The sequence below is a fragment of the Babjeviella inositovora genome (genome assembly GCF_001661335.1).
Source record: "Babjeviella inositovora NRRL Y-12698 unplaced genomic scaffold BABINscaffold_6, whole genome shotgun sequence".
NCBI lineage: Eukaryota > Fungi > Ascomycota > Pichiomycetes > Serinales > Babjeviella > Babjeviella inositovora.
In genome coordinates this window covers 427,231-452,804 of record NW_017566843.1, presented here as the reverse complement: position 1 = coordinate 452,804, position 25,574 = coordinate 427,231, and the positions used below count along the sequence as shown (strand labels likewise).

The following is a 25,574-nucleotide window of genomic DNA, read 5'->3' as shown; positions in this document are numbered from 1 at the left end:
AAAAAAAAACAGAAAAAAAGAAAGAGGGGGGCCAAAAAGCGACCGCAACAAAGAAAATGAAGAGATAAAACTTCCCTTCATTCACATAGACAGCTTAAATTCTCAGTTTTTTTGAAGTGGTCTTCCCCTTGTAGGCGTAATAGATGGTAGAGAAGAGCCCCATTAGCCCCCCAAAGATATAGTACAACCAACTCATCCCGGAAACATTGCCGGTTCTTCCGAACCACGGCTTCCACACCAACGTCGCATCAAACAACTTCCGCTGCCAGACGTTACCACTGTTCTTTGGATATCTGCTTCCCCAGAGGGCATCTGCCCACAAGCCGTGGCGCATCGTGGTTCTTTCGTGGGAGAACGCCACGAACGACCTGTAGCCGTGGTAGGAGCCATGTCCGGAGCCACCTACCCCACCAAACGGAGCGGTGTAGAGCCCGACATGAAGAACTGTGTCGTTCACCACAGTACCACCGGAACGCAAGTTTGCCATAATGTACTGAACATCGGCATTCTTCTGCGAGAAGATGTAAGATGCCAACGGTTCGTCGTGGCTGGCGACAATTTTGTCCACGATTGTTGGTAAGTCGTCGTACTCAATGATTGGTAAAACTGGGCCGAAGTTTTCTTCCACCATGGTAGAATCGTTAAAGTCGACGTTGTCAATTACGGTTGGCTCGATGAATCTGGACTCCTTCTCGAATCTCTTGCCACCAAACACAACGTCTCCAGAGGAGGAGGTAATAGTCTTAACAAGTCTATCGAATCCCCTGTCGTGAATCATGTGGGTGAAGGTTTCATCCTCGGCCGTCAAGTTCGGGAAGAACTCTTCCGCCAAGACCTGCGTCAAGATGTCGACAAACTCCTTGTGAAGAGACTTGTGGATCGCGACGTAATCAACGGTCACACAGATCTGCCCCGAGTTGGAGAACTTGGCCCAGCAGATTCTTCTGGCAATCACCTTTAAATCAGCCACAGTGTTGTTCTCGGTGATGATTGCAGGTGACTTTCCCCCTAACTCCAAAATGACGGGGGTCAAGTGTTCAGCAGCCTTACGCGAGACAATTTTGGCGACGATCGGGTTCCCGGTATACAAGATCTTGTCAAACTTTTGGTCCAAGACCGCGGTGGTTTCCGGAATGCCACCGTGGACGACTCTTACGAGAGCCTGAGCGCCGCTGCCAAACGCACGGTCGATGATATTGATCAACACGTCAGCGAAATGGGGGGTCAATTCGGAGGGCTTCAACACCACGGTGTTACCAGCAGCAATGGCACCCACTAACGGCGAAACACTAAGCAACAACGGGAAGTTGAACGGCGCGATAACCAACACCGAGCCTAATGGCGCGTACGTGGTAGAACAGCTCGCAGACTTGTATAAAAGTGGCATGTCCTTATTCGACTTTGGCCTGACCCACTTGTGCAAGTTGTCGATGATGTAGAGGATCTCCGCCTTGAGGAACCCAACCTCCATCATTAAAGTCTCCGCCGGCGAGCGGTTAAAGTCAGACTTCAACGCAGCAATAATTTCATCCTCGTGGTCATTAATGGCGTAGTACAAGTCTCTCAACTTGTTCAATCTCTGCTGTAAGAAGCGCTTAGAGTCTGTGTGGAGGTCTTTCTGGTTGGCGCGGAACAAGTCGCGGGTCTCCTGAACGATTTGGGGCACAGCTTCTACTGGCGTGTAGGGGCTGAAGTCGTGGTCAAGGGATTTAATAGACATAGTTACAATAAATTATTTGTAGGATAGGAAATGCGGACGTTCAATGGGTAAAGAAGAAGGGGGTGGCTATATATGGGGCGATAGCAAATTACCCCAGAAAGGCAAAAGTAAAAAGGTTTAAATCCGTCGCCGAGAAATGCATGTGTTAAGCAACAAGGGTGGGGAAGTGAAATTAGGCAGCCGAGGTACTCCGGTAGTCACTTACTAGGTTTGAGTTTCATGGTAAAATATCCTTATATAAAATTCCCGCACATGCCAAGTAAAACAGGCGGCGAGCCGAGACGCTGAAGTAGTGCTTTTGTTACAATTCTTTAAGTCAGTGCTAAAATATCATTATACACCACTTCTGTACGTGTTAAGCAAACCTGTGTGGCGAGCGAAATAGCTCAGCGGGGTGTAAGATTAGTCAGCCGAGCTAAGACATTCCGGTAAAACCTGGAAGTCGGATATTGGGCGAATAAGGAGTCACGTGCCTGATCAGATGTGTGTATGGTGTGGCACTTAGGCCCAACCCTTTTATGATTTCCCCGCCTTTGTCAGGCTAGTTCCAGTATTCTAGGCGTAATACGACAACTTCGTCAAGCTCCAGCTATCAAGTTAGATATTAGAGAAAGTCCCACAAATCAGTGAGATGAGATTTGTTCCCATGTCTGGAAGCTCAAATGACGACGTTATCCGGAGGCCTGAGCTTCAAAGCTTCAAGTTGCAAAACCTAATGATGCCTTTGAATCGATTCAGACAGTCGCCGCTCTCTTCGTACACCATTTTATACAGATGACTGATGGACCATACCTGTAATCCGATCAGTGAGCTCTTTGACAAGCACCAACGGGGTTAGTCAGCATAGAAATTTGACGGCAATTGCACCGACGCGGCTTAGACTGGATTGCAGATCCTTAAACATATTCTACGTGCTAAAAATACTGCTGAACTCAACATGCACCCTCGATAGTCCATCCTGGACCTTATGGCACAAACAGTCCTTAACTGGGATTCCTTGCAGAAACACAGAAATGTGCTATATCACAGTAAACAATTAGACATATAAAAAGTTTAACCATCTAGGGTATTGAGAAATTCCATTCTACATCTTTTCCATAACACTATTTCATTAACACCCCCATCAGACCTAGCTACACAAATGGTCTCAAGTTACCGATGGTGATGGTTTTGATCGTGGTGTAGTCGTCCAACCCGTACAAGCTGCCCTCTCTGCCGAACCCCGACTCCTTGACCCCACCAAACGGAATAGCGCAGTCGGTGAACAAACCGGTGTTACACGAGACCATCCCGGCCTCCAATGCCTCACTAACCATGAGGATTGTGTTGTAGTTTTCGGAAAATACATACGATGCCAACCCGTGGTCCACACCGTTCGCGTATTCGATGACTTCTTCAGCGGTTTCAAATTTGATCAACGCACCGAGCGGCCCGAAGGTCTCTTCGTTAGCTACCTGCATGTCCTGGGTCACACCAGTCAACACTGTCGGGGAGTAGAAGTTTGGCGAGCCCAACTCTGGTCTTCTGCCACCAGGCAAAACCGCCACGGCACCCTTACTAACTGCATCCTTCACATGCTCCTCCACCTTGTTAATGGCGCGTTCGTTGATCAAACAGCCATGGGTAGCCGCAGGGTCCAAGCCGTGCCCAACAGTGAAGTTAGCCACCGTTTTCACGAATCTCTCGGCGAACTTATCGTAGATCCCGGATTGCACGTAGATTCTGTTGGCACACACACACGTCTGGCCCAAGCCTCGGAACTTAGAGGCGACCGCCTGTTCCACCGCATGGTCCAAGCTCGCGTCGTCAAACACAATAACCGGCGCGTTTCCTCCGAGCTCAAACGACAACTTCTTCAAAGTAGATGACGACTGCTTCATCAAGAGCTTCCCCACATTAGTGGACCCAGTAAAGGAGATCTTCTTCACCTTCTTGGACTCGCATAACCGCAAGCCGAATTCCGGCGTCTGGGTGTCGGAAAGAACCACATTCACCGTCCCTGCCGGGAAACCAGCCTGCTCCGCGAGATACGCAATGGCCAAGGTTGACAAAGCGGTGCCGGAATCTGGCTTCACCACCACGGTGCAACCAGCCGCAAGTGCTGGGGCAATCTTTCTGCAGCCCATGGCCGCTGGGAAGTTCCACGGGGTGATGATCCCACAGACCCCGATCGGCTCTTTACGCGTCATCACGCGGTTCGAGGGGTTGGCAGGAGAAATAGTGTGGCCGTACATCCGTGGAGCCTCTTCCGCAAACCATTCAAAGTACGACGCAGCGTACTTGACCTCTCCCCTAGCTTCGTTCAAGTGCTTTCCGTTCTCCCAGGTGATCAATTGTGCCAAATCCTCGGCGTTTTCCATCATCAAGTCGTACAACTTGCGCAACAACCCCGCACGGTAGCGTGGAGAAGTGGTTTTGAACTGCTTGAAAGCCACCGCGGCAGCATCAACCGCTTCGTCCACAGCAGAAACCTCCTGGTCTGGCAACACGGCAATCGTCTTCAAGCTGGCGGGATCAGTGATCTGGTAGGTCTTTGGCGAGCTCACCCACTGACCGTTGATGTAGGCCTGGGAGCGGATGAGGTTTTTGTTTATGAAAGCTGGCTCAAAAGTCATTTAGCTGGGGTTTCTTTTACTGCTTCTTGAGTTGACAGCCAAACTTCGGTTGAGGGGAGTCCTCCCGTTTAAATACCTCAGGTAAGCGGCCTCATCGTCGGAAAATTGGAGGCCACTATGGGGTATCCTGCAGTGTGTGGCGCTAACGCCCGATTGGGGAGCGCTTAAGAGCGCCCAGGAAATCAATTCCGTATCGGGTAAACTGCCGCCGTGTCTTGTATTGGGAAGCGAGGCTCGGAATTTGAAAGGATTTCAGTCAGTTTATTCGAGGGTTTGATTTGAGCTACAGGTTACGGTGAGTGTTTCTGATTCGCAGGTATGAAACCGAGACAATTCTGGAGTGAACGGGAAGGGTTTCACGCAGAGGTGGATTGGCCGCACCCCAGCAATTTCTCATAAATATCTCACTGAAAAAGAACTTCAGCTTCTGCTGATGGGGAGCTATCCATCACGACCAAATCACCTGGAAGGATTTGAGTAAAGGTTGCGCTGGTGCTCGGACGTCTTATACATACCTCCAGTTTGCTGATTAAGTAATCAGATTATTTGACCCTTTTCGTATTACTATGGGAGTGACGTAAACCCCACCAGTCCAAAAGTACATTTAGACTTCTCTCGAGATCGATACAGTAATGCACGGCAACTCAGCCCGGCCCCTGAGAACCCCTCGGGCTGTCAAAATCTGTTCTTCGGACAGAGAGATCATCGTCAGATTATGCCTTTTTTTTCCTATTTTTTTTTTAGAATAACAGTCTATTTTAATCTACATCTGCTAGAATAAGCCAAGGTCTAGTAAATGAACAAAAGAAGGTATACGTGGGGGCCTTGGAAGTGTAGTCCTAAACATCGCACAACAACTGAGGCAGAAGGCTGTAAGGTGATAATAAACTAGGGGTCCCTATAGGATCCAAAGCTTGCTAAACACGTTAATACACTAGGGTGGCATCGGTTAATGAAATTATGACGCGGCGTGACGTTGAGGATACAAAAGAACCAACAATCACCCCGGATCTGCTTGCTCTTGCAGCGTATGCTTTTTCGAGGCCTACACGTTACATGCATGATGGCAATAGTCCAGACCGGACAAGCATCCTCCCGTTGCTTGCTTCAACGTTCTTCCGTGACCATTTAAGACTACGCTATAAATAAGAGACTCTCTGCTAATCTTATATAGTCTCTTGCGTTAACCAACAAATTACACACCATGACTAAATTAGCCACCGAAGTCGTCTTCACCTTGAACAACCACACCAAGATCCCTGCTCTCGGGTTGGGTACGTATCAGTGAGTCCCTCCGCTCAGCTTTGTACTAACATTACAGGTACCGCTACACCTTCAGAGAAGAATGCTGAGACCAAGGAAGCGGTTATTGCTGCCGTGAAGGCCGGATACAGACATATTGACACTGCCTGGTACTACGGGACCGAAAAGTATATTGGCTACGCCTTGGAGGAATTGTTTGCCGAGGAAATTGTCACGAGAGAAGAATTGTTCATCACCACAAAGGTCTGGCCCTCCATGCACTCCAACCCAGCCAAGTCCTTGGAACAATCCTTGCAGGATTTGGGGTTGGACTACGTAGACTTGTTTCTTCAGCACTGGCCCTTAGCGTTCCAGAGCGACGAAGACGGGAAGCCTAGCGTTCCCCGCAGTGCTGACGGCACTATCCTCATGGACCCACAGGGAGATTTCATTGCCACCTACAAGAAGATTGAAGATCTCTACAAGCACACCGATTTGGTCAAAGCTATTGGTGTTTCCAACTATTCTCAATCCTTCTTGGAAAAATTATTGGACCAGGTGGATGTGGTGCCTGCCGTGAACCAGATTGAGTTGCACCCGCAATTGCCTCAGAAAGCCTTGTGCGATTACTGCACTGAGCACCACATCATCGTGACTGCGTATTCTCCTTTAGGCTCCAGCGGAGCGCCGGTGACGAAGTTGCCATTGGTACAGAAGTTGGCGAAGAAGTACGGGGTCAACGAGAACGAATTGTTGCAGTCCTACCACATCAATTCCGGGAGAGTTGTCATTCCAAGATCTACCAATCCCGATAGAATTGCCAGCATCGTCCGATTGGCAGAGCTTTCCCAGGAGGACTTGCAGGCGTTGTACCACTTGGGTGAGGAGAATCCAAAGAGATACATCTGCGACCCGTGGGGTAAGAATCTCGACTTTCAATGGTGGGATTAAAGGAACTAAGCTCCTAGGCAAATCAAACGTTTGCCTTAAGGGCTATTTCCGGAACAACTGACAATGTTTATATATATATGTACTTATTAGTGTCCGAACTCGCACATTAATACGAATTTTGCGTATTATGAAAGTTGGCGCGCGCGAGATTTTGGTTATCGTAATGAGCAAACATCCGAGGGCAAAGAACCCTTTGAAGACTATGCTTGGCACCACCCTCCAACGGAAGATTATGGACCGCTCTTCACCCTTTCACAGTTTGGAAAGGACGCAAATGTAGTTTCTATATGTACCCCGACAATAATCACTTGCCCCCGAGTTTAGTTAGCTCATACTTTTCCAGTTTCAGGTATACCATGTTTTCCGGAAGAATCACATGACCAGAAACGTGCCCCGGTGTCCGTTCGCGAGAATGGTTCCCCTCCTTCCGGTGAATAAGGTTTGTCTCCGGGAAAGCGCGACGGTGGTGACGGAGAAGCGGTGACGGACCTGGGGCCTAGAGATAGCGTTCGCTTTTGGCCGAACCGCGCGCGTGTACTGGAAAATGTGGGGTGAGAAAATATGAACATGATCAGGGATCACCCCTCGCTTTTAAACTTCCGAGAAAACTTATAAAAACAGACAATTCCCCATTATATTTAGTCCATATAATAGCCATTTTTGCAAATCTACTATAATGTCCAGATCCAAAGGCTCCACCTCACTTAACGTGAGATACATGCAAGCGTTGGCGAGCAACCCCTTATTGACCAAGGCGGTAACCGCCGCCATTCTCGTCTCTTTGAACGAGCAAATTGCCAGTTTGTTAGCAGGCGACCTCCAGACTATGCGGGTCAGCATCCAGAATAACGGGAAAAAGGTGTGCTCGTTGAAGTTTTTGCACACCTTGACCGTGAAAGTGCCGCTCATGGCACTCTACGGGTTTGCGATCAGCGCCCCGATCTCGCACTTCGGATATGACATCTTGAACAAGATATTCCAGCCTCCGTTGAGCGGAAAAGCCAAATTATTGCAAATTTTAACCTCGTTGGTTACCATTACCCCGCTTTCCGGCGCGTGTTTTGTCGCCTACTTGGCCTTGCTCAACTTAAAGGCGCTGCCTACTGCAACTACTTGCGGCGCTAAGTTGCAAAACGCAGTAGAGGCAATCAAGACGAACTGGAAGAACAACTTGTTGCCAGTTTTGAGAACATCCTGGATCGTCAGTCCGCTTGTCACCTTCCTCGCGCAAACTTACGTTCCTCCTCAGTTGTGGGTCATTTTCTTCAACGTGATCTACTTCTTTTTGGGTACCGGCCAGAACGCTTTGGTCAAGATCAAGATGAAGAAGCTCGCAGCGTTGAAGAAGGAGGAAGAGAAGAATGGGTCCGTGGAAAAGAAGGAGTTATAAGGAAATAGCTACCAATAATATCTATCAATAATACTAACGCTGATATTAAGACCAATAGTATCAATTGCTATGAATATCTACGGCAAGGAAATTATCCGTGCCAGTATCCCTGTTGCATACCCTCATGGAGGCAAGATATGTGAGGTCCGTTTACATTAACCAACATCCCCTCTTTTATACATTTTAGAACTGTTCATGTTTAGCTCATATAAGATTCCCGCCGGAATCGTTTTCTTTTGTTAATTCAACGTAATGTCAGGTAATAATTTATCTTTTACCGATGCGAGTCTTTCCATTTCTCGTACCATCCGATATAGAATCCACCCTGGGGGTGTAACTTTATTCGGCATCTATACTAAAATACCCTGTGGGGGCTAGGTCAAGCCAAACATAATGAATTTTTTTTTTTCCTTACACAATGTCCATGCACACAGCTAGCACTTGTTATCCGATGGTTTGAAGATGGGGTTTACGTACTAGCCACGAGCTTGCGAAGCAGCAGAGCAATACTCCCTGAAATGGACTGAACATCCTCTTTTAAGTCTATTGCCGCTGCAAAAGATGACATAGCGCTGAGAGTTATGAGCTATGGTAGATACACCGGGTCTCTACCAAGCAGCCGCACCATATTCCCTATTGATATGGTTTTGCACGATACACGCATACCAGGACCTTGGCGCGTCATCTGGAACTCTGAACGGGTCTTCATGCAGGAATTCATCGATGCTGAGCCTCAATAAAGCTCGTTTCAGGATTTGGCTATTGTCCACTAAATAGTCCATACGGCTCCAAGCCAACGGATTCGGGTGTAAGCATATTTATCAGATCTCGCTACACGTTTGACAGCATGTAAACGGTTTAGTATATTCGCTAATGAGAAAGTATCTCGTCCTACGTCATATATATGTAGCCGAACGATCGTAATACAGAACGCGTTCTTTTCGCGTCCAGGCGCAGTGCATGGAGACGCGACAAATGCCAGCTCGGTTGCAGCTATGTCCATACGCATGACTTTACGCGGCTGGCCGATGAACAGTGATTAAAGGTAGATCCCAAAACAACGAAAGGCCAGGAAATGTGTACTGTGTTATCGGCCCTATGTTGGAGAATCTATGCATGAATCAAGCATGATGCCACGTGTAGATCTCGCAAGATTATCCATATCAGGGCGTAGCTCCACGGATTAATCTCGCCTGTTAATAATAGTATAATGCTATTATAGAGAGGTCTAACAAGCGTCGTAAATAGCTATAGATCCTGTCCCTCGGTCTTATCCTCCGACCTTGTCCTCCGACCTAGTTCTCAGATTATGCCCTCGTTTAGCGCGTGCGATATGCGGCGTATCCAGGTGGAATCTGCTTTTTGGTGTAAGGGGACATCGCGTTTCGTCTGCAATGTTTCAGGTTTGTCGAGCTCCTTTGGTGCACCAGTACCTAAAGCCGAGGGCTGAACGCACTTGTACGACCTCCAATTAATAAGATTATTGAACGATTTTACTTTTGTAGTTAATAAGTAAAATATAATAGATGCAGAGTGCTTCTTTATTCTTGTGCCCCCCCTACAGTAGGCGCGTACTCGTACTGCACAGCGTCTTCGCGTGTGTCCCTAGAAAAAATTACACGCCGCGCCAGATTTGGGCCGTAAGGAGAAAACCAAAAAAAAAACCTTAGGCTGTATCATAGCAAGAAACGTTGAGCTTTGTTGTTTTTATCTATCCTGACCGGATCTTTCAGATTATCTAAACGCTATTTATCATCGTTATACATTTAGATAGCTTCTTAGCACAACAGCGTTTCACGTCCCTTGCATAGCCAACCGATCTCATGGACTTTAGCGATTTAGTATCCCCAAAACTGGTGGAACGAAAGCTGTCTCTGTCCTCCAACACATCGTCCAACCAGTCCACAGTGATACACAACCGTCATCAATCACAGGCTGGAACGTCCACGGCGACGTCGCTCATGTCCCAGGTTCTCCACCAAAGCAGCGAGACACGGGGGTTTGCGCTTGACACTGACCAGTTGTATCAGGAGCGTGAATCGCAGTACCGCGTGGGGCCAAAGATGCCCCAGCCGCCACAGGTGTCGCTAAAGGTGCCATCTCCGTTGAGTAACCGGAGACTCAGCCGAAGTGACAGTGTGAGCCTTCTTCACCAGCACATTCAGCAGCGTGCCGCGAGCCATGGCAGCGAGGGGAGTACTGGCAACACAAGTGCGCGCGTGGCAAACAGCGACATTCGCACAGACCCTAGCCTTAAAAGAGACAGTCGTGTGGATGAGTTAGCCAGCCCTGCGCGCAATGATCCCACACGTGCGCTTGCCAGCCCGCGCGCGAACCGCCGCTCGCTCCAGCTCGACTCACCTGAGTCCACGCCCAGACGAACCACATTTGGCCTCGACATAACCACACCTGCAGACGACTTGCGGGTAGATGGCTACTCGTACCTCGATGACGAGGTAGAGATACAGACAGACCCCGAAGAGCTTGACAGCGAGGACATGGCGCTGGAAGAGTCTGAGTCGGATTCCGACGATTACATGCTCCAGTCACCTCCCAGAAGCCCACCGCGCGAGCTTGATCCCGACAAGTTGTACGCACTCTACGACTTTTCCGGTCCCGATCCGCTGCACTGCAATATCGCGCGCGACGAGCCCGTGAAATTGATCAACGACGAGGATAACTATTGGTGGTTGGTTCGCCGTCTTAGCGATAATAAAGTTGGATTTGCACCTGCAGAGGTGTTGGAAACCTATGGTGAACGGCTCGCGCGGTTGAACTGCTGGAAGAATGAGGAGATTGAAACGGCGTTCAAGAACGGGAACGGGGGTGACACCACTGTCGAACTGGCTTCGTCGTTCCAGAGGGGGGTTTCAGAGAAGAAGGAGCCAAGGCTTAAGGCTAAGTCGGTCACATTCCTCCAGGATTACCAATACAATGACGAGGAGGAAGCGCACAGCGAGGTGGTCAGTGAGCCGTACCAGAACATCCAGCCGTTAGTTCTAGCCAAGAGCCGTTCGGGTTTACGAAACGTCGAGGAGGAACCACAAGCGTTGAGCATTGCCAATTTGTCAAAGATTTCAGAGTCAAGCCAGAAGGACGGCCAGCACAACGCGTACGCGCGCGCCAACCAGACTATGGCGTTGGTGGACGATTTGGGCCAACCGCCACGCGCACACAGCAGCTCCTACGCTTACCGCGGTGATGACGGGACCAGCAGCATTGGCACCTTTTCGCCTGACACATCCGACTGGAGCTCACCGGAATCGTACAACGACTCCAGATTTCCTTCTGGGAGTCGCACGAGCCTCACACCAGCCTCTCCCATCCTGGGTGCCGCTAGAAGAACGGTCTACCCGGTCCCGGAGCCCACTCCCACTGTTTCCAAAAAGGTTATCGACATTAATCCAGATAACAGTCGTAATATTGGCGATTTCCTCGCCGACGACTCGCACCGTCGCCCCCCAGCACCCCCAGAGGATGCCCCCCAGACACCACGGTTGTACGATGACACACTTGAATTTTCTAGCAGCACCCCACCGTTATCCACTAGTTCGCCGCAAAGGAGACCTCCTCCGGAGTCTGAAAAGTTGAAGCTCAAGGGTTTGGACCACGTGCCTAGTCTAGAGCCTCTGGAACCAAGCTCTGAGTCGTATCTCAGGACTATAAGCCTTCAGGATGCCAGTTCTGGATTGTCTTCGGAAATCCAGGCCACCAGCTCACCTCAAACTTCCTTCATGGCAGATGCCATTCTAGTTAACGAAGAGATAGAGAGCGATATCTCGCCTACTCGGCTCGACGATACGGTCGTCACCCGCTCCTTTTCCTTGAAATCGTCACGACAGAAGGGGGAGACAAGTGCTGGCTCCACGCCTCATATCTCACAAACGGCCCGCTATCTGTCCTCTTCTGCTGAAAACACCTCGCTTTTCCAGACTGCCATCCAACCGCTAGTCGATCAGAAATCCACGCCTACCAGCACCCCTATAATATCCCAGACGCCCTCCAGTACGCCAAAATCCCTCCAGAAAGCTCACCGCACCCACTCGCGCTCTGGGAGCTCTGGAAAGATCAAATCCGCCTCCAGTGAATCCAAAAGAAAAACCTCCTCGCCCACCTCACCTAGCTTGAGACGCAGTTCATTATCTTCTACCGGCGGGATCTCGCGCTCATCTTCTAAGAGCAGAAGCCACCGAGGCAGCGTGTCAGAGAGTATGCGTATGTTGGACAACTTGATCAACGACGAGTCCGCCCTTTTCGACCCCAGTGTGTTGGGCAAGACAGGCTCCGACGACAGAACCTCCAGCTCGGCTACGGCGATTGCTGTGTCAGACCATGACTCATCTATCTCGACGGTGAATGATGCGGACGATGGCTACCGATCGTTTGATGACTTGCGTAACGAGTCCAGCGAAAAATTGATGTCTACTTCTTCTTTGGTCACCGGGGGCTCCACCGCTCCATCCACCCTGGAAGCGGTCGATCAACACGACGAAGTGTATCTCAAGAGTCGCGTGAAGGGCTACAACGCCTCTTATCCGCTGATGAGCGACCATTCAGCCAAGCGTAGCCTTCGAGCCACTTCTTCGTCTATAACCGTGGACAAGAGACACCACGATGGTGGACTGAGCTCCAGCGGCACCATCTCGTCCAGACACGGAGGTATCCACCAGATGTTTGACCCATGGATGGATCAACTCGATGAGTTAGCCACGAAGATGAAGGACTTGGAAGCGTTGCTCGGTTAAGGCCTACCTTTTGCATGCACTCGACTACTCCTATTCTTGCTGAAATATCGTAAATGATTATGGGTTGGTGGCATGCTATTGTTGGAGTCACTTGGTATGTGAAAATAAATCTGTATACCTATGCCTTTCGCGAGTTGTAACCAGCCACGATTGGTGCTTTGCTTAAACCGCCGCTGCGGACTTGTAGGTGAGCGTCACGTTGTCCAAACAGTCTTTATTGTAAGCCAAAACTGGATTTTGTGCCAGCATAAACTTAGACAGTTAAAATTATGTAAAGATATGCACAATCAAATGGCCACCTCTGGCACTTAACCTAAGCTCAATTCGCATGCGTGTATTAATATTCAAGCGTTTATAAGCTAGTTTCAGCCACCCCTCAACAGATCTAGAATAGATCGTTTCTCTGCAATGGCTATCAAGCCAACATGGCTTTAAACAGCTTTATAACGCGAAAAAAAGACTAGTCTCGCGGTCCTAAGATATATCACACGGTTGCAATCGTACCATCCACGAGTATCATATGTTAAAAACTTAATTAGTCGTCGTTTCCATATTGCAGCGGAGCGGCTCTTCTAGTTTCTGACTGGGCGATCGTTCCGGATTTCTGCAGCCGCCAACACATGGCCGGATCCTTGTAGCGGTCTATATACTGCGCACAAACACATGTCTATGCGGCGAAAGATTTAGCCTGTGTGTATTCGTGGACGAGAAAAAAAAAGAAATATTTTTTTGGCCCGTGCATAAAGTTTTCAGCTGTCAAAGATCAAAACTCATTTCCCCATCTCATGAAGATTGAAACATAAAACTATATTCCCACTACAACTACACACCATGTCCTGGAACCCAGACCCACAGGCCTTGGAGCAATTAAAACGCATCTTGGGGGCGACGCTCTCCGTTGATGCCGCTACGAGAGAAGAGGCCACCGCGGCGCTCGACCAGGCGAAACAGGAGGCGGATGTCGACATGTATCTCTTATACATTTTGGCGCTAGACTCTCAGGGTGACTCCTCCATCCGTGCGTCCGCAGGGACCGTCTACAAAAACAAGATCACTAGCAGCTACGGCAGGGCCACGCTGGAGCATGTTAAAGAGTATGTGAAAACGCAGGTCTTGAACGGGTTATTGGACGGCGACAGACGCGTGAGAAACATCACAGGAAACGTGATCACGTCGCTCTTCTTTAGTCTCGGGATGGAACAATGGGCGCAGGTTTTGACCCAGCTCATGGATTTGGCCGCGGGCGCGAGCGGGGTGGCAGAGGCGACGCAGGAGGGCGCAATCGGCGCGTTGGCAAAGATCTGCGAGGATTCCGCGCAGAAGCTCAACAAGCCGTTGAACGGCGAGAGGCCGTTGGACTACTTGATGCCAAAGTTCATGGAGCTCACCAACTCGACACGTGCGCCGGTGCGTGCGCGCGCTATCCACTGTATCAACCAGTTTATCGAGTTACGCACCCAGAGCTTCCTCGTACATCTCGATGCTTTCCTCGCACGGCTCTTTGCCCTCGCGACAGACCCATTTGCAGAGCTCCGCCGCAACATCTGCACCGCGTTCACGCTCATCTTGGAGACGCGCGCAGATAAATTGGTGCCGCACCTCGACGGTATCATCAACTACTGCTTGCACTCGGTGAACGACGAAAACAAGGAAGTTTCCTTGGAGGCGTGTGACTTTTTGTTGAACCTATCGACGTCGGAGATGCCCGAAGAGATGGTGGTGAGCAAGTTACCGCTTATTTTGCCAGTCTTGCTCGACAAGATGGTGTACTCCGCAGACGAATTGATCGACCTCGCAGCGATTGATGCGGCGGATGATGCGGCGGTCGCGGACCGCGATCAGGACATCAGACCACAGAACGTCAAGACGCGCGAACACACCGTCGCGAAGGCCAACGGCGAAGATGAGGATGAGGATGAAGATGACACGGACTCCACCGAATGGACATTGCGCAAATGTGCGGCTGCCACCTTGGATGTCCTTTCGTCGCTCTACTGCGCACAAGTCTTGGACTGCACGTTACCGCTCTTGAAAGACCGGATTGTTTCCGACCAGTGGCCGGTGTGCGAGGCGGCGATTCTCGCGTTTGGTGCGATAGCAGAGGGCGGTGCGCACGACCAGTTACCGGAACTCGTGCCATTTTTGGTAGAGCGGATGACCGCACCGCAGCCGCGCGTCAGACAAATCGCGTGTTGGACGTTGAGTCGCTACGCGCTGTGGGTGTGTCTGGAGGCATCTGTGGGCGGCCAGTGCGCGAACTACTTTATCCCAACGCTCGAGGCGATAGTCAGCTGCGCGTTGGACCAGAAGAAGATTGTGCAGCAGGCCGCATGCAGTTCTCTTGCCTGTTTCATTGAGGCCTGTGAACTTGAGTTGCTCCGGCCATTGATGGAGCCGTTGCTCGTGCACTTTTCCAAATGTTTTGAGGTGTATCAGCGAAAGAACATGATCATTTTGTACGATTCTGTGCAGACGTTTGTGGAGAAGGTGGGGAGCTTGCTCACCGAAAAGAACTACGCGGATATGTTGTTGCCAAACTTGATTGCCAAGTGGCAAAGGTTAGACGATGAGGACGAGGAGTTATGGCCGTTGTTGGAGTGCATGTCGTCAGTAGCCGCGTCTTTGGGCGAGGTGTTCGCACCGTACGCGCTTCCGGTGTGTGCGCGCGCAGTGGCAATCCTCGCCAACTGTATTAGCCTCGAGGAGCAGAATCGCGTCAACCCGCTCGTGCCGACCTTGTCCAAGGACTTTATGGTGACATCGATAGACTTGATTGACGGCTTGGTCCAGGGCTTGGGCACCCACTGCGTGGAGTTGTTCCAGCAGGCGGCATCCGAGGCGAAGTTGATGGAATTGCTTTTACACTGCTTTGAAGACGAGGAGAACGACGTGCGCCAGTCCGCGTTCGCGCTCTTGGGAGATCTCGCGATCGCCTGCCACGCCGAGATGGTCGCGCCGTGCTTGCAACCGGTGATTGTCGCTATTGGCGAGGAGATCACGAGTCGCACGATGGGTACCAGCGCCGTCTGCAACAACGCCACCTGGGCGCTTGGTGAGATCGCGCTCCAGGCCTCACCAGAGGCGATTGCGCCGTATATCGACAACTTGTGTGGTTGTCTTATCTCTTTGCTTTCCTCCGCCTTTGACATCGAAGAAACGGTATTGGAAAATGCGGCAATCACTTTGGGTCGCATGGGGATCCATTCCCCGGGCGCCCTAGCGCCCGACATTTCCGCCTTCTTCTTGTTATGGGGCCAGTACATGGACGGATTGATTGAGAACGATGAGAAGGACTCCGCGTTCCAGGGTATGTGTCAGGTACTTGCGGTGAATCCAAATTTTATCACCACGCCGGAGGACCGCCGTGCGTTGGGCGTTTTCGTCGCGGCGATCGCGTTCTACGAACAGCCGAGCGCGAAGTTGCGCGAGATGTTTGCAAGCGTTCTTGGTGGTTATCGTGCAATGTTTGCAAGCGACTGGGAGGTGTTTGTTGGTGAGAGCATGGACGTGGAGTTGAGGGGGGCTTTGCAAAGCAAATATAATGTATAACAAAAAAGCAAAGTCGAGCTGGGCTTATTGAGAGCGCATAGGTGTATATGCTATGGTTAATATAGAATAAAAATGCATATGGTTAAATCTATCGTGATTATAAGAGCGTATCGTATTTGGTAGGAATGTTTACCTTCAATGCTATGCATGTGTCAGAATTCTCTCATGGCGAGACAGCTGAGCTCCTTGGGTGGCACAAGCCTGGAAAGTTTACTGTTACATATTTCTATGAATCTGGTTAAGATTTTATGGAATATGGCATGGTTATATCAAGCAATGGAATATGGCTCGCCATGATATGGAGCCTGTAGCAGGTACCATAAACGGAAATTATGAACTGAATATTCTTGACCAGTCTTAAGACTTGTAGGAGGATGAACTGGATGGTTATATATCTGTTTCTAGGTAGATATATCTTGTCCATAATGTTGATGTATTTTGGTAAAGGAGATAAACTGGTAGCAGATGCCGCTCATTATAGAAAGGTAAAAGCAAGCTGGCTAGTCAACGGTATTTCTCGTAACTGGTACCTGGGGATACTCCCAAATGATGAAGAATTAGGCTTTTTTTTTTTTTTTGATAGCTTTATGGCTAAGGATAATTTATACTAAACTTTTCGTTAAAATCTAGTAAAGAGCCCTGACTGGCCAAATACGTCAATGCATCAAGCTTTAGGTATAGGCCGTAAAATTACGTCATATTGACCCCATGACTCCCGCTCATACATTATCGTAGATGACCTTTAATCAACATTGATTATTGAACTTTCATACCCGCGATCAATAAACAAGGCGCTAGGTTCAACAAGTCTTCTTTCGACTCGTAAGTTGCCAATACAGATAATCCCCTAAGGCTATGACTAAATCTTTATCTACATCTCGAGGAGCAATCTAATAAATACTAAATACAGACTACTTGATAAACCTGACTGTGTCCTTCGAAAACACGTAGGATAAGCCACTCAAAACCGTGGTTGATGCCACAAACACACCAAAACCATCCATCCCGGTGTCGAACGCAGCGACGTACTCGGAACTCAACACGTGCAACACAGCTGGCTTCATTACACACGTCCCGATGTACACCATCTGAAAGAATGTGTTGTACTTGGAGATCTTGGTGGGATGTACTGAGGCGGTTGGTAAACTAAAGTCCCAGTACCGCGCAAAAGTCTTTGGGGTCGGTAATGACACGTAACGGATGACCACAAAGGCAAGACCGAGGATAGCGTCGCGCCCGAGAATCAACGCGGCAACGTATGCCGGAATCTGGTCCACACTGGCTAGCGAAAGCGTGCAGAGCATCATCAACATCTTATCGGCCATAGGGTCCATGATGGATCCTAACACGCTGCCCATGTTGAACTTCCTGGCAATGTAACCGTCCACAAAATCAGTCACGCATGAATAGGTGAAGAGGCCAATTGCCGCCCAACGTTGTTCCGTCATGATGAGATAGCCTACCGCGGGGGCGGAGATGAGTCGTGTGAAGGTCAACATGTTGGGAATCGTATAAATGTTTTCCGAGATTGCTCTTTTAATGTCTGGGTTTGGTTTTGACAACTCCGCAAAAATCTCCGGCTGGGACGGCGACTTGTGGACAGCCTCAGACCTTGATGGCAGAGATTCACCAAGAGTTTTTTTGCCGAGCAGTTCATTCCTGAGCCTTTGCGGCGACTGTGACAAGACACGCAAAAGCGCCGGTCGGGCAAAACTGCCTCGACAACCAATGGCGACAGCACTGGGCAGCACCTTGGCAAAAACCGTGAGGGAAGATAGTTTAAAACCTGCAGAGCGGGAAAAGGCTGCTGAAAGAAACATCCTGATATGTGGAGTGGTTTGATAGGAAGTTGCATTAATATAGCCGCGGGCGTTTTCAGCAGTTGTAGTGAAATGGTTGTATACAGGATGAAATTCTTATCTGGGAAACGAACAAAGAGGAGTTAAGAAACCATTATGGAAATTGAGCCTATACTTCAGGAAATATTTAAATACAGGTATGAGAAAGTATGAGGTAAGTGGTTAAAGGAGATATAGCGGGTATACTATTTTATAGTTACAAGTAAACCTGATTTGTGCTCAAATTTTACTTCTATATAAGCATATATATATATATTCATATTTACAAAAAAATCCGACTTTGTTTGAATTGGCTATATGGTGAAAAGGGAGAACGGAGTTGAATGAATGGAGATAAATTTTACCATGATGAAACTGAATAAAAAGATGAAAATAAATAACTAGACACTTAACGGTAGGTGATTAAGCTCGAGTCACATCCGGCATACTTGCTCTCGGTTTTCAATGACTCGTAATCGTGCATCATCCATACCCCCCAGCTCCTCCTCCCTCTGCCTTCCTTCTCTATTAATGTTTAGATGGGCGGCTAAAATCTCCTTTATCCATCCAAAACGAACCATCCATCACTATTCAGACAAAATGAACGTACTCGTTTATTCCGGCCCCGGCACCACGACCGACTCGGTCAAACACTGCTTGGAGTCTCTCAGGCGCCATCTCTCGCCACACTATGCGGTAATCAGCGTCACCTCTGCAATCCTCACCAAGGAGCCCTGGGAGGCGAAGACCGCGTTATTGGTGTTTCCTGGCGGGGCAGACCTCCCGTTCTGCCGTGAGTTCAACGGCGCGGGCACCATGCGAATCAAAAAGTATGTGCGCCAGGGCGGGCTTTTCGCAGGTTTCTGTGCTGGTGGATACTTCGGATCGGCGCGCTGCGAGTTTGAGGTGGGTAACCTCCTGATGGAAGTTAGTGGGCCTCGCGAGTTAGGCTTCTTCCCAGGAACCTGTCGCGGTGCTGCCTTCAAGGGCTTTGTCTACGCGTCGGAGAGCGGCGCCAGGGCCGCCGAGTTGGTCGTCAACCAGGCCGCGTTTCCTGAGGTGGTTGAGAACTGTGTGAACTATTACAACGGTGGTGGTGTCTTTGTGGATGCGGATAAGTATGATTCGGTAGATATACTCGCTGAGTATGCGGAGGAGTTGGACGTTGCGAGCTCGGATGGCCCGGCGGCAAGAGCATGCCAGGCAGCGGTGGTGCTCTGCAAAGTGGGCAGTGGGTTGGCGTTGTTGACCGGCTCCCACCCAGAGTTTATTCCGGAGTTGATGAAGGGTGAGTCGAGTGACGGTGGGGTGGACCTGGCTTGCCTGCGCGAGTCTGTGTGCCGATTGGCGAGCATTTCAACTCGCTTGGGCGAGTCGAATTACTCTCTCTTCCTTAATGCCTGCCTCCAAAAGCTCGGTCTTAAGGTAAACGACTCTGTCACCCCCATTCCCCGTCTCACCCCCCTTTTTCTCACCTCTGCGAAGCCTGCTGTTTTGGTAAAATTCCTTCATGGAATCCGCGAGGAAGTGGGCATGGACGACGGAATTGTGCTCGGCACCAACGACACCTTCCGTTTTCACTATTCCGAGTCCTTCACCCAAATTGCCAAACAAGATGAATACGAGGACCCCGACACCGCGATTAAAGAGGTCCAGGTGTACAAAAACGCCCTTCCAGGCTACAAATCCACGCCTTTCTTCAATCTCGAAGCCTATTACTCGCACTTGCTCCACCACTGGGAGAAATTTGGCTCTGTTGGTGACTTTGGCTCGACGCTTATGTACGGAGAAGTGCTTACTTCCACCAGTACGATGCTCGACAAAAACTTTAACCTCTTGAAGCTCTTTCCAGATGGGTTTACCATCACGGGCACGACCCAGGTTTCAGGGCGTGGGAGAGGGGGAAACGTCTGGGTTAACCCTCCGGGGGTGTTGGCTAGTTCGGTTGTGGTTAGAATTCCGTTGTCGGGGGCTAAGACGTCGCCGGTCGTGTTTATTCAGTATGTTTCGTCACTTGCAATGGTGGAGGCGGTGCGGAACTACGCGGGCGACGGTCCCTCCACTGGATACGCGGAAATGCCCATACGTATCAAATGGCCCAACGACGTTTACATCCTCAAGCCTGAGTTTGTCGGCAAAACCGTTTCCCTCGACTCTGGAGACCCCTATGCCAAGATCTGCGGCACAATGGTCAACGCCAACGTCATCGGAACCGATTACACGCTTGTAGTTGGCTGTGGGATCAACGTTGCGAATGCAGCGCCTACAACATCGCTCAACATCGTGCTTGATGCGTTGAATTCCGTACGGATAGCTCGTGGGGAACTGCCGTTACCACCCTACGGAATGGAAAGGTTGCTTGCTGGGTACATGTTCCAGTTTGAGACGATGTACCGCGAGTTTTTGCGCTTCGGGTTCCGTCCCTTCTTGGACTTGTACTACCAGCGGTGGTTGCACTCTGGGCACGTGGTGAACTTGGAGGAGCATCGTGCGCGTGCACGTATTACTGGTATTAGTTCCGACTGGGGCATGTTGCTTGCGGAGGAGGTGGACGAGGAAGGCCGTGCGACGGGTGTGCGGTTCGAGTTGCAGCCGGATGGAAATTCGTTCGACATGTTCCGCGGGCTCATTTCAAAGAAGAACCGTTAGAATGGGGTTCTGTATATATTAATACTGTTCAAATTTTATAGTGTGGATATTATAGTTCGGCTATGAGATTGTGATTTTCTTCAGTAACAAATATGAGGGGGGTGTAAACAGTCAGGAAGATGAATAAAATTGTCTTCAAGCATTAACTATAACTGTTGATATATTTGGTTCTAAGTTGGAAGCTCAAATCTGATGACAAATACGAGGTAGTCGCCACGACAGTCTTTAACAAGGGGAAACATCATCCTGGGCAAACCTCGAAGTTGTCTTTTACATCCGTCATACGCTTAATTTGATGAATTTATTATTATACACGACCAGTCCGGCGAAAATGCAAGAATTCAGACTTATTTCCCCTTCTGCTGCTTTCTCTTACGCTTAATTCCGATGAGTTTCTTCTGCTCCTCGGAGATGCCCGTCTTGGCACTCTCTGGCTTGGCTGGTCTGGCACCCTTTGGCGCACCCTTGTTCATGTTTCCTCTCTTGTTGTTGTGCTTCCCGGTCTTCTTGCCTCTGTTGTCGTCTTTCTTGAACTTCTTGTCGGACCCGACTCTGCCCTGATGCTGGCCCTCGCTCTCCTCACGCTTTCTCTTGGCCTCTGCACCAGCGGCACCAGTGTTACGAGACGTGTAGACCTTTTCCCTTCTTCTCTTAATGACTTGGGAATTTTCCACCGCGAATTCCGCGATTAATCTTCTCTTGGAGACACCCTCCAACTGAGCAAGCTTGGTTTCCTCCTCGGACATGCCCTCCAAAATCTCCTCAGCAGACACCTCGTGGGCGTTCAACCATCTAAGACCCATCAATGCGGCCTTATGGTCTCTGAACTCGATGAAACCGTACCCTCTGGATCTTCCGGCCTCACCGGAGCCCTTAATTTCCATGATCACCACCGCCTGTTTCACCACACCCATCTTTTTGGACTTTTTCGCCTGGGCCTCGGTGAGCTTCTTAGGGTTGAAATCGGTACCGTCGAACTCGTACTTCGCCTTAGTGGAGCGGATGACTTCCTCCTTGGACAATGTCTGTCTGACGCCCTCTCTGACCTCCTTAGCGAACTCGACCACCGCCTTGCGCCCCAACGCCTTCAAGGATCTGTTGTTCATCGCTCTTGGCAAGTTTCTAATGGCCAATCTGGTCAACGATAAGTGGAGTGTGTTGTTTTTGTTCAACTGCTGCACTCTCATGTTGTAGGACTTTTCTCTAAGACCCAAGTCCGTGGCGGAGATCAATTCCGCCAACTTGGAATTCTCGGTAATACGACCCTCGTTCAACAAGAACAAGTTACGCCTGTCCTTGGCGCCTGGCGCTTTACCCAATAACTCCTTTCTCTTGTCGGTATTCTTGAGTGTCAATCGGGAGGCGGAGTCTCTATCAACAGTAGAGGTTATCGAGAGAATACGCCCCTCGTAGACATACAATGGAGAAACGTCATCTGCAATCAACATCGAGGTCGAGGCACCGGCTGGCGCGTTCTCAAGACAGTTTACGAAGGCATCCTCATCCTTGAAAGCTACAAAGGCAGTGCCCTTGGCCAACCCGGTTTCTCTGTCCATGACTGGAAGTGCGTACTTGACGGTACCAAACTTCTCAAAGTGTTCGACCAAACTCTCCAGGGTGGCGTCGTATGGCACGTTACGGACAAAGATTGACCACGCTTCCTGTCTGTTTTCCTTTGGTTTGGCTGGCTCTGGTTGTTCCTCCACATCCTCATCCTGGTTTTCGATATCATTCAACTTGTCCAAATCTTCCATGTCCGAAGTGTCTTCGTCAGAGTTCCCTTCAGTGTCTTCATCGTCAGACGCTTCAGACTCTTCTTCTTCCTCGGATTCAATCTCTGGAACGGCAACCTTGCCCTCCTGAATGGCGGTCTCCCACTTGGACTTTTCAATGGCAAAATCGACAGCAACCTCTCTACCGGCAATCTTCAATCCCACAGACTCCTTGATGGCCCTCTCGGCAGCAACGTCCTTCTTCATCGTCACGAAACCAAACCCACTCATCTTTCCCCCGTCCTTTCTCGGAATGTACGCATCGGCAACAGCACCGTATCTGCCGAAAATCTTCTTCAAGTCGTCTGGCGAACGCACAGACCATGGCAAGTTTCTGATGATTAACCGGGCTTTTCTCTTTTCCACAACCTCCTTGGCTGGCTTCACAGCCTCTGGGTCCGTAGCGGCCTTACGGTCTCTTCTCTTGGCCACGTCCACACGCAACATTCTGCCCTTGAACTTGTTCTTCTTTGCCTCGGTCAACGCGATCAAAGTGTCCTCCTCCTCACCAAAACTGACGAAACCAAACCCTCTAGACTTTTGCGCCTCATCTTTGACGATCACTGCGTGCTTAACCGGACAGAACAGCGAGAAGAAACTGGAAAGCTCCTCTGAAGTGGTCTCGAACGGCACAGACCGCACGAACAACGTCTTTCTGTCCAACCCATCATCGCTCTTGGTAGATGGCTTTCTGGTGTCACGCGTAGGGATGGCAACCTCCTGCTCGATTTCTTGCTTGATTTCGGTGTCGCTCATTTAATTGTGGATGGCAGGAAGTAATCTGATCTATAGAGTTTTCTGGAAACTTTTTAAGGCACATGCACAATTTTTCACTCCTGCACGGAGCGAAAATACTTTTTGCTATCTAATAAAAGAGGTTACCCGGCGCGATGAGCAAGCCGCACGCCGCGACATTCCAGGGTCAAGAGAAGCGGAGGCAACCGGAATGGGCTGATTGCTCAATATATCCTATTGGTTAATCCCCCCTTATCAGCGTGTTATTGTTACTGAAAAACGCTTTAAACTGTGTATTACCATACATTACATAAAGCAATTTCCAATGTCAGAAACCCAGACCCCAGATTATCCCTTGCACGAGGCTGCCAAGGCGAACCAGGTGTTGCTTGTGCGGAGCCTCTTGGCAGAGAACCCCAAGTTAGTGTTGCAGCGTGATTTGGACGGAAGAAGTGCACTCCACTGGGCGGTTTCGCGCTCCCATGAAGAAATTGTTTCCTTGTTGTTGAACCCGTTTGATATCTCGATGGCGGGGCTATCCGGCTCTGTTGAGAGCTCTGGCAAGACTCATAAGCGGTTTGAGATCGAGATTGACGAGCTTACTGACGATTCAGACTGGACCCCCTTGCATATCGCTGCTTCGGTGGGCAATTTAGATATCCTCTTGCAGTTGTTGACGCACAAGCCAGCGCCGGATGTGAATTTGGCTACCAATACAGGCACCACTGCGTTGCATCTCGCCGTAGCGAAGGCGTACGTGGATGTAGTCGAGGAGTTGATCCGAGCCGGTGCTAGCAGTCGCTTGAAGGATAAGCGGGGTCAGTATCCGTTGCACAGAGCCGCTTCCACTGACAATGTCCAGATCGTACAGCTTATAGTGGAAACGGGTAAGGCCAATGTGAGCTCCAAGGACGTGTACGGCTGGACCCCGTTGCACTATGCTTTGGCGGAAGGCCATGCTGATGTGGCGCGGCTCCTTGTGAAGTTGGGCGCCGATACCGAGGCGGTGAATACCGACGGGGAAAGGCCTATTGACGTTGCGAGTGACGATTTGAAAAAGAGCTTTGCACAGAGAGCTAAATAAGCGGGAAACTAAAAAATGCGCTATTTGTATTTATGTCGCTGATTATCGGCGAGTACTGTGTTTTCAGTGTGAATAAATACTCTCGTGTTATCGGCATGCTGTCAAACTCACTTCACCCACCCCGGCCTATATAAGTAGATACTTTTACTCTTGCCACATGCTTGTATAGAAACTATCATGTTAGTCCGATTATACCACTATTATGCACACCGCTTTGTTTCATGTCACAATTAAAAATTGGGTTTATTAACAAAAAAAAAAAACAATATCTGTAATCGTATACGCATATATAAACTCTAGGTGATTGTAACTAGTAACCTCTGGTGGACAACATCTGCTCTGGCTTCAACTCGGCGACGCTGACACCAAACATCAATTCGCCCAAGTCAGTGGAGTACTCCAATAACTTCACTGGATCGTTGTAGTGGGTTACAGCGTTGACAATAGCCTTGGCCAACTTCGCTGGGTTCTTGGACTTGAAGATACCAGAACCGACAAAGACACCATCGCAGCCCATTTGCATACACAAAGCCGCGTCCGATGGAGTGGCAACACCACCAGCAGCAAAATTGACAACTGGGAACTTACCCTTGTCAGCAATCAATTGCTTCAACAAGACCAACGAGACATTCAATTCCTTGGCGTAAGCCTCGACTTCTTCGTCAGTAGTCAAAGCCAAGGCGTGGGCAATCTGGCCCTGGATCAAGTTGATGTGGTTGACAGCTTCAGAGATGTCACCGGTACCAGCCTCACCCTTGGTTCTCAACATAGCAGCCCCTTCTGCGATTCTTCTCAAGGCTTCGCCCAAGTTTCTCGCCCCGCAGACGAATGGAACCTTGAAGACGTCCTTCTTGATGTGGTGCAGTCTGTCAGCCTGGGTCAAGACCTCAGACTCGTCAATGTAATCAATCTCCAAGGCCTCCAAGACCTGGGCCTCGACGAAGTGACCAATTCTGCACTTAGCCATCACCGGGATGGACACAGTGGCCATGATCTCCTTGATCATTTGTGGGTCGGACATGCGGCAGACCTGGCCGGAGTTTCTCATATCAGCTGGGATTCTCTCCAAGGCCATCACGGCACAAGCACCAGCTTGTTCAGCGATCTTGGCTTGTTCGGCGTTAACGACATCCATGATGACACCACCCTTGAGCATCTGGGCTAAGCCGGCTTTGATTTGGAAAGTGTTTTGGGACATTGTGAAAAGATTATGTGCAGAGGTTGAGATATTCAAATTAATTGTATTAAGAGACTTGAAATCTTTCTACATTTGTGGGAGCGTGT

At 49.6% G+C, this 25,574-nt stretch overlaps 10 protein-coding genes across 10 annotated transcripts; 5 read left to right on the top strand and 5 right to left on the bottom strand.

Annotated features, from left to right (window-relative positions):
• Window positions 1–25: 25 nt before the first annotated feature.
• On the bottom strand, window positions 26–1,996 carry BABINDRAFT_161547 (uncharacterized protein). The gene has a single exon (XM_019128866.1). The coding sequence runs from the start codon at window positions 1,718–1,720 to the stop codon at window positions 95–97; it is 1,626 nt and encodes a 541-aa protein (XP_018985198.1). The 5' UTR covers window positions 1,721–1,996; the 3' UTR covers window positions 26–94.
• Window positions 1,997–2,725: 729 nt separating this feature from the next.
• Window positions 2,726–4,405, bottom strand: BABINDRAFT_161546 (succinate-semialdehyde dehydrogenase (NAD(P)(+))). The gene has a single exon (XM_019128865.1). It carries the CDS (start codon window positions 4,333–4,335, stop codon window positions 2,854–2,856), a length of 1,482 nt encoding a protein of 493 aa, XP_018985197.1. The 5' UTR covers window positions 4,336–4,405; the 3' UTR covers window positions 2,726–2,853.
• A 1,134-nt stretch (window positions 4,406–5,539) lies between these two features.
• On the top strand, window positions 5,540–6,528 carry BABINDRAFT_166972 (uncharacterized protein; the record flags this gene model as incomplete). The annotated part of the gene is made up of 2 exons (XM_019130478.1): window positions 5,540–5,609; window positions 5,657–6,528. The coding sequence occupies 2 exons, from the start codon at window positions 5,540–5,542 to the stop codon at window positions 6,526–6,528; spliced, it is 942 nt and encodes a 313-aa protein (XP_018985196.1).
• A 718-nt stretch (window positions 6,529–7,246) lies between these two features.
• On the top strand, window positions 7,247–8,435 carry BABINDRAFT_171456 (uncharacterized protein; the record flags this gene model as incomplete). The annotated part of the gene is made up of 3 exons (XM_019130817.1): window positions 7,247–7,360; window positions 7,388–7,837; window positions 8,406–8,435. The coding sequence occupies 3 exons, from the start codon at window positions 7,247–7,249 to the stop codon at window positions 8,433–8,435; spliced, it is 594 nt and encodes a 197-aa protein (XP_018985195.1).
• A 1,182-nt stretch (window positions 8,436–9,617) lies between these two features.
• On the top strand, window positions 9,618–12,973 carry BUD14 (protein phosphatase regulator). Its single transcript, XM_019128864.1, has one exon. The coding sequence runs from the start codon at window positions 9,742–9,744 to the stop codon at window positions 12,661–12,663; it is 2,922 nt and encodes a 973-aa protein (XP_018985194.1). The 5' UTR covers window positions 9,618–9,741; the 3' UTR covers window positions 12,664–12,973.
• Window positions 12,974–13,449: 476 nt separating this feature from the next.
• Window positions 13,450–16,299, top strand: BABINDRAFT_161543 (uncharacterized protein). Its single transcript, XM_019128863.1, has one exon. It carries the CDS (start codon window positions 13,495–13,497, stop codon window positions 16,210–16,212), a length of 2,718 nt encoding a protein of 905 aa, XP_018985193.1. The 5' UTR covers window positions 13,450–13,494; the 3' UTR covers window positions 16,213–16,299.
• A 602-nt stretch (window positions 16,300–16,901) lies between these two features.
• BABINDRAFT_161542 (cardiolipin synthase) lies at window positions 16,902–18,043 on the bottom strand. The gene is made up of 2 exons (XM_019128862.1): window positions 17,896–18,043; window positions 16,902–17,871 (listed from the first exon to the last, which is right to left on the bottom strand). Exons 1-2 carry the CDS (start codon window positions 18,030–18,032, stop codon window positions 17,124–17,126), a joined length of 885 nt encoding a protein of 294 aa, XP_018985192.1. The 5' UTR covers window positions 18,033–18,043; the 3' UTR covers window positions 16,902–17,123.
• Window positions 18,044–18,650: 607 nt separating this feature from the next.
• On the top strand, window positions 18,651–20,699 carry BABINDRAFT_36147 (biotin--[acetyl-CoA-carboxylase] ligase; the record flags this gene model as incomplete). The annotated part of the gene is made up of 1 exon (XM_019131756.1): window positions 18,651–20,699. One exon carries the CDS (start codon window positions 18,651–18,653, stop codon window positions 20,697–20,699), a length of 2,049 nt encoding a protein of 682 aa, XP_018985191.1.
• A 347-nt stretch (window positions 20,700–21,046) lies between these two features.
• NOP4 (mRNA-binding ribosome biosynthesis protein) lies at window positions 21,047–23,227 on the bottom strand (the record flags this gene model as incomplete). The annotated part of the gene is made up of 1 exon (XM_019131772.1): window positions 21,047–23,227. The coding sequence occupies one exon, from the start codon at window positions 23,225–23,227 to the stop codon at window positions 21,047–21,049; it is 2,181 nt and encodes a 726-aa protein (XP_018985190.1).
• Window positions 23,228–24,600: 1,373 nt separating this feature from the next.
• SNZ1 (pyridoxine biosynthesis protein) lies at window positions 24,601–25,488 on the bottom strand (the record flags this gene model as incomplete). Its single annotated transcript, XM_019132725.1, has 1 exon — window positions 24,601–25,488. One exon carries the CDS (start codon window positions 25,486–25,488, stop codon window positions 24,601–24,603), a length of 888 nt encoding a protein of 295 aa, XP_018985189.1.
• Window positions 25,489–25,574: the final 86 nt, after the last annotated feature.

Excerpts from the sequence above, each read along its gene's own strand:
- BABINDRAFT_161547 (XM_019128866.1), bottom strand. The coding sequence starts at position 1,720 with ATGTCTATTAAATCCCTTGACCACGACTTCAGCCCCTACACGCCAGTA.
- BABINDRAFT_161546 (XM_019128865.1), bottom strand. The coding sequence starts at position 4,335 with ATGACTTTTGAGCCAGCTTTCATAAACAAAAACCTCATCCGCTCCCAG.
- BUD14 (XM_019128864.1), top strand. The coding sequence starts at position 9,742 with ATGGACTTTAGCGATTTAGTATCCCCAAAACTGGTGGAACGAAAGCTG.
- BABINDRAFT_161543 (XM_019128863.1), top strand. The coding sequence starts at position 13,495 with ATGTCCTGGAACCCAGACCCACAGGCCTTGGAGCAATTAAAACGCATC.
- BABINDRAFT_161542 (XM_019128862.1), bottom strand. The coding sequence starts at position 18,032 with ATGTTTCTTTCAGCAGCCTTTTCCCGCTCTGCAGGTTTTAAACTATCT. Across the intron at positions 17,872-17,895 it reads CCGGCGCTTTTGCGTGTCTT|GAATGAACTGCTCGGCAAAA; the intron begins GTCACAGTCGCC and ends GCAAAGGCTCAG.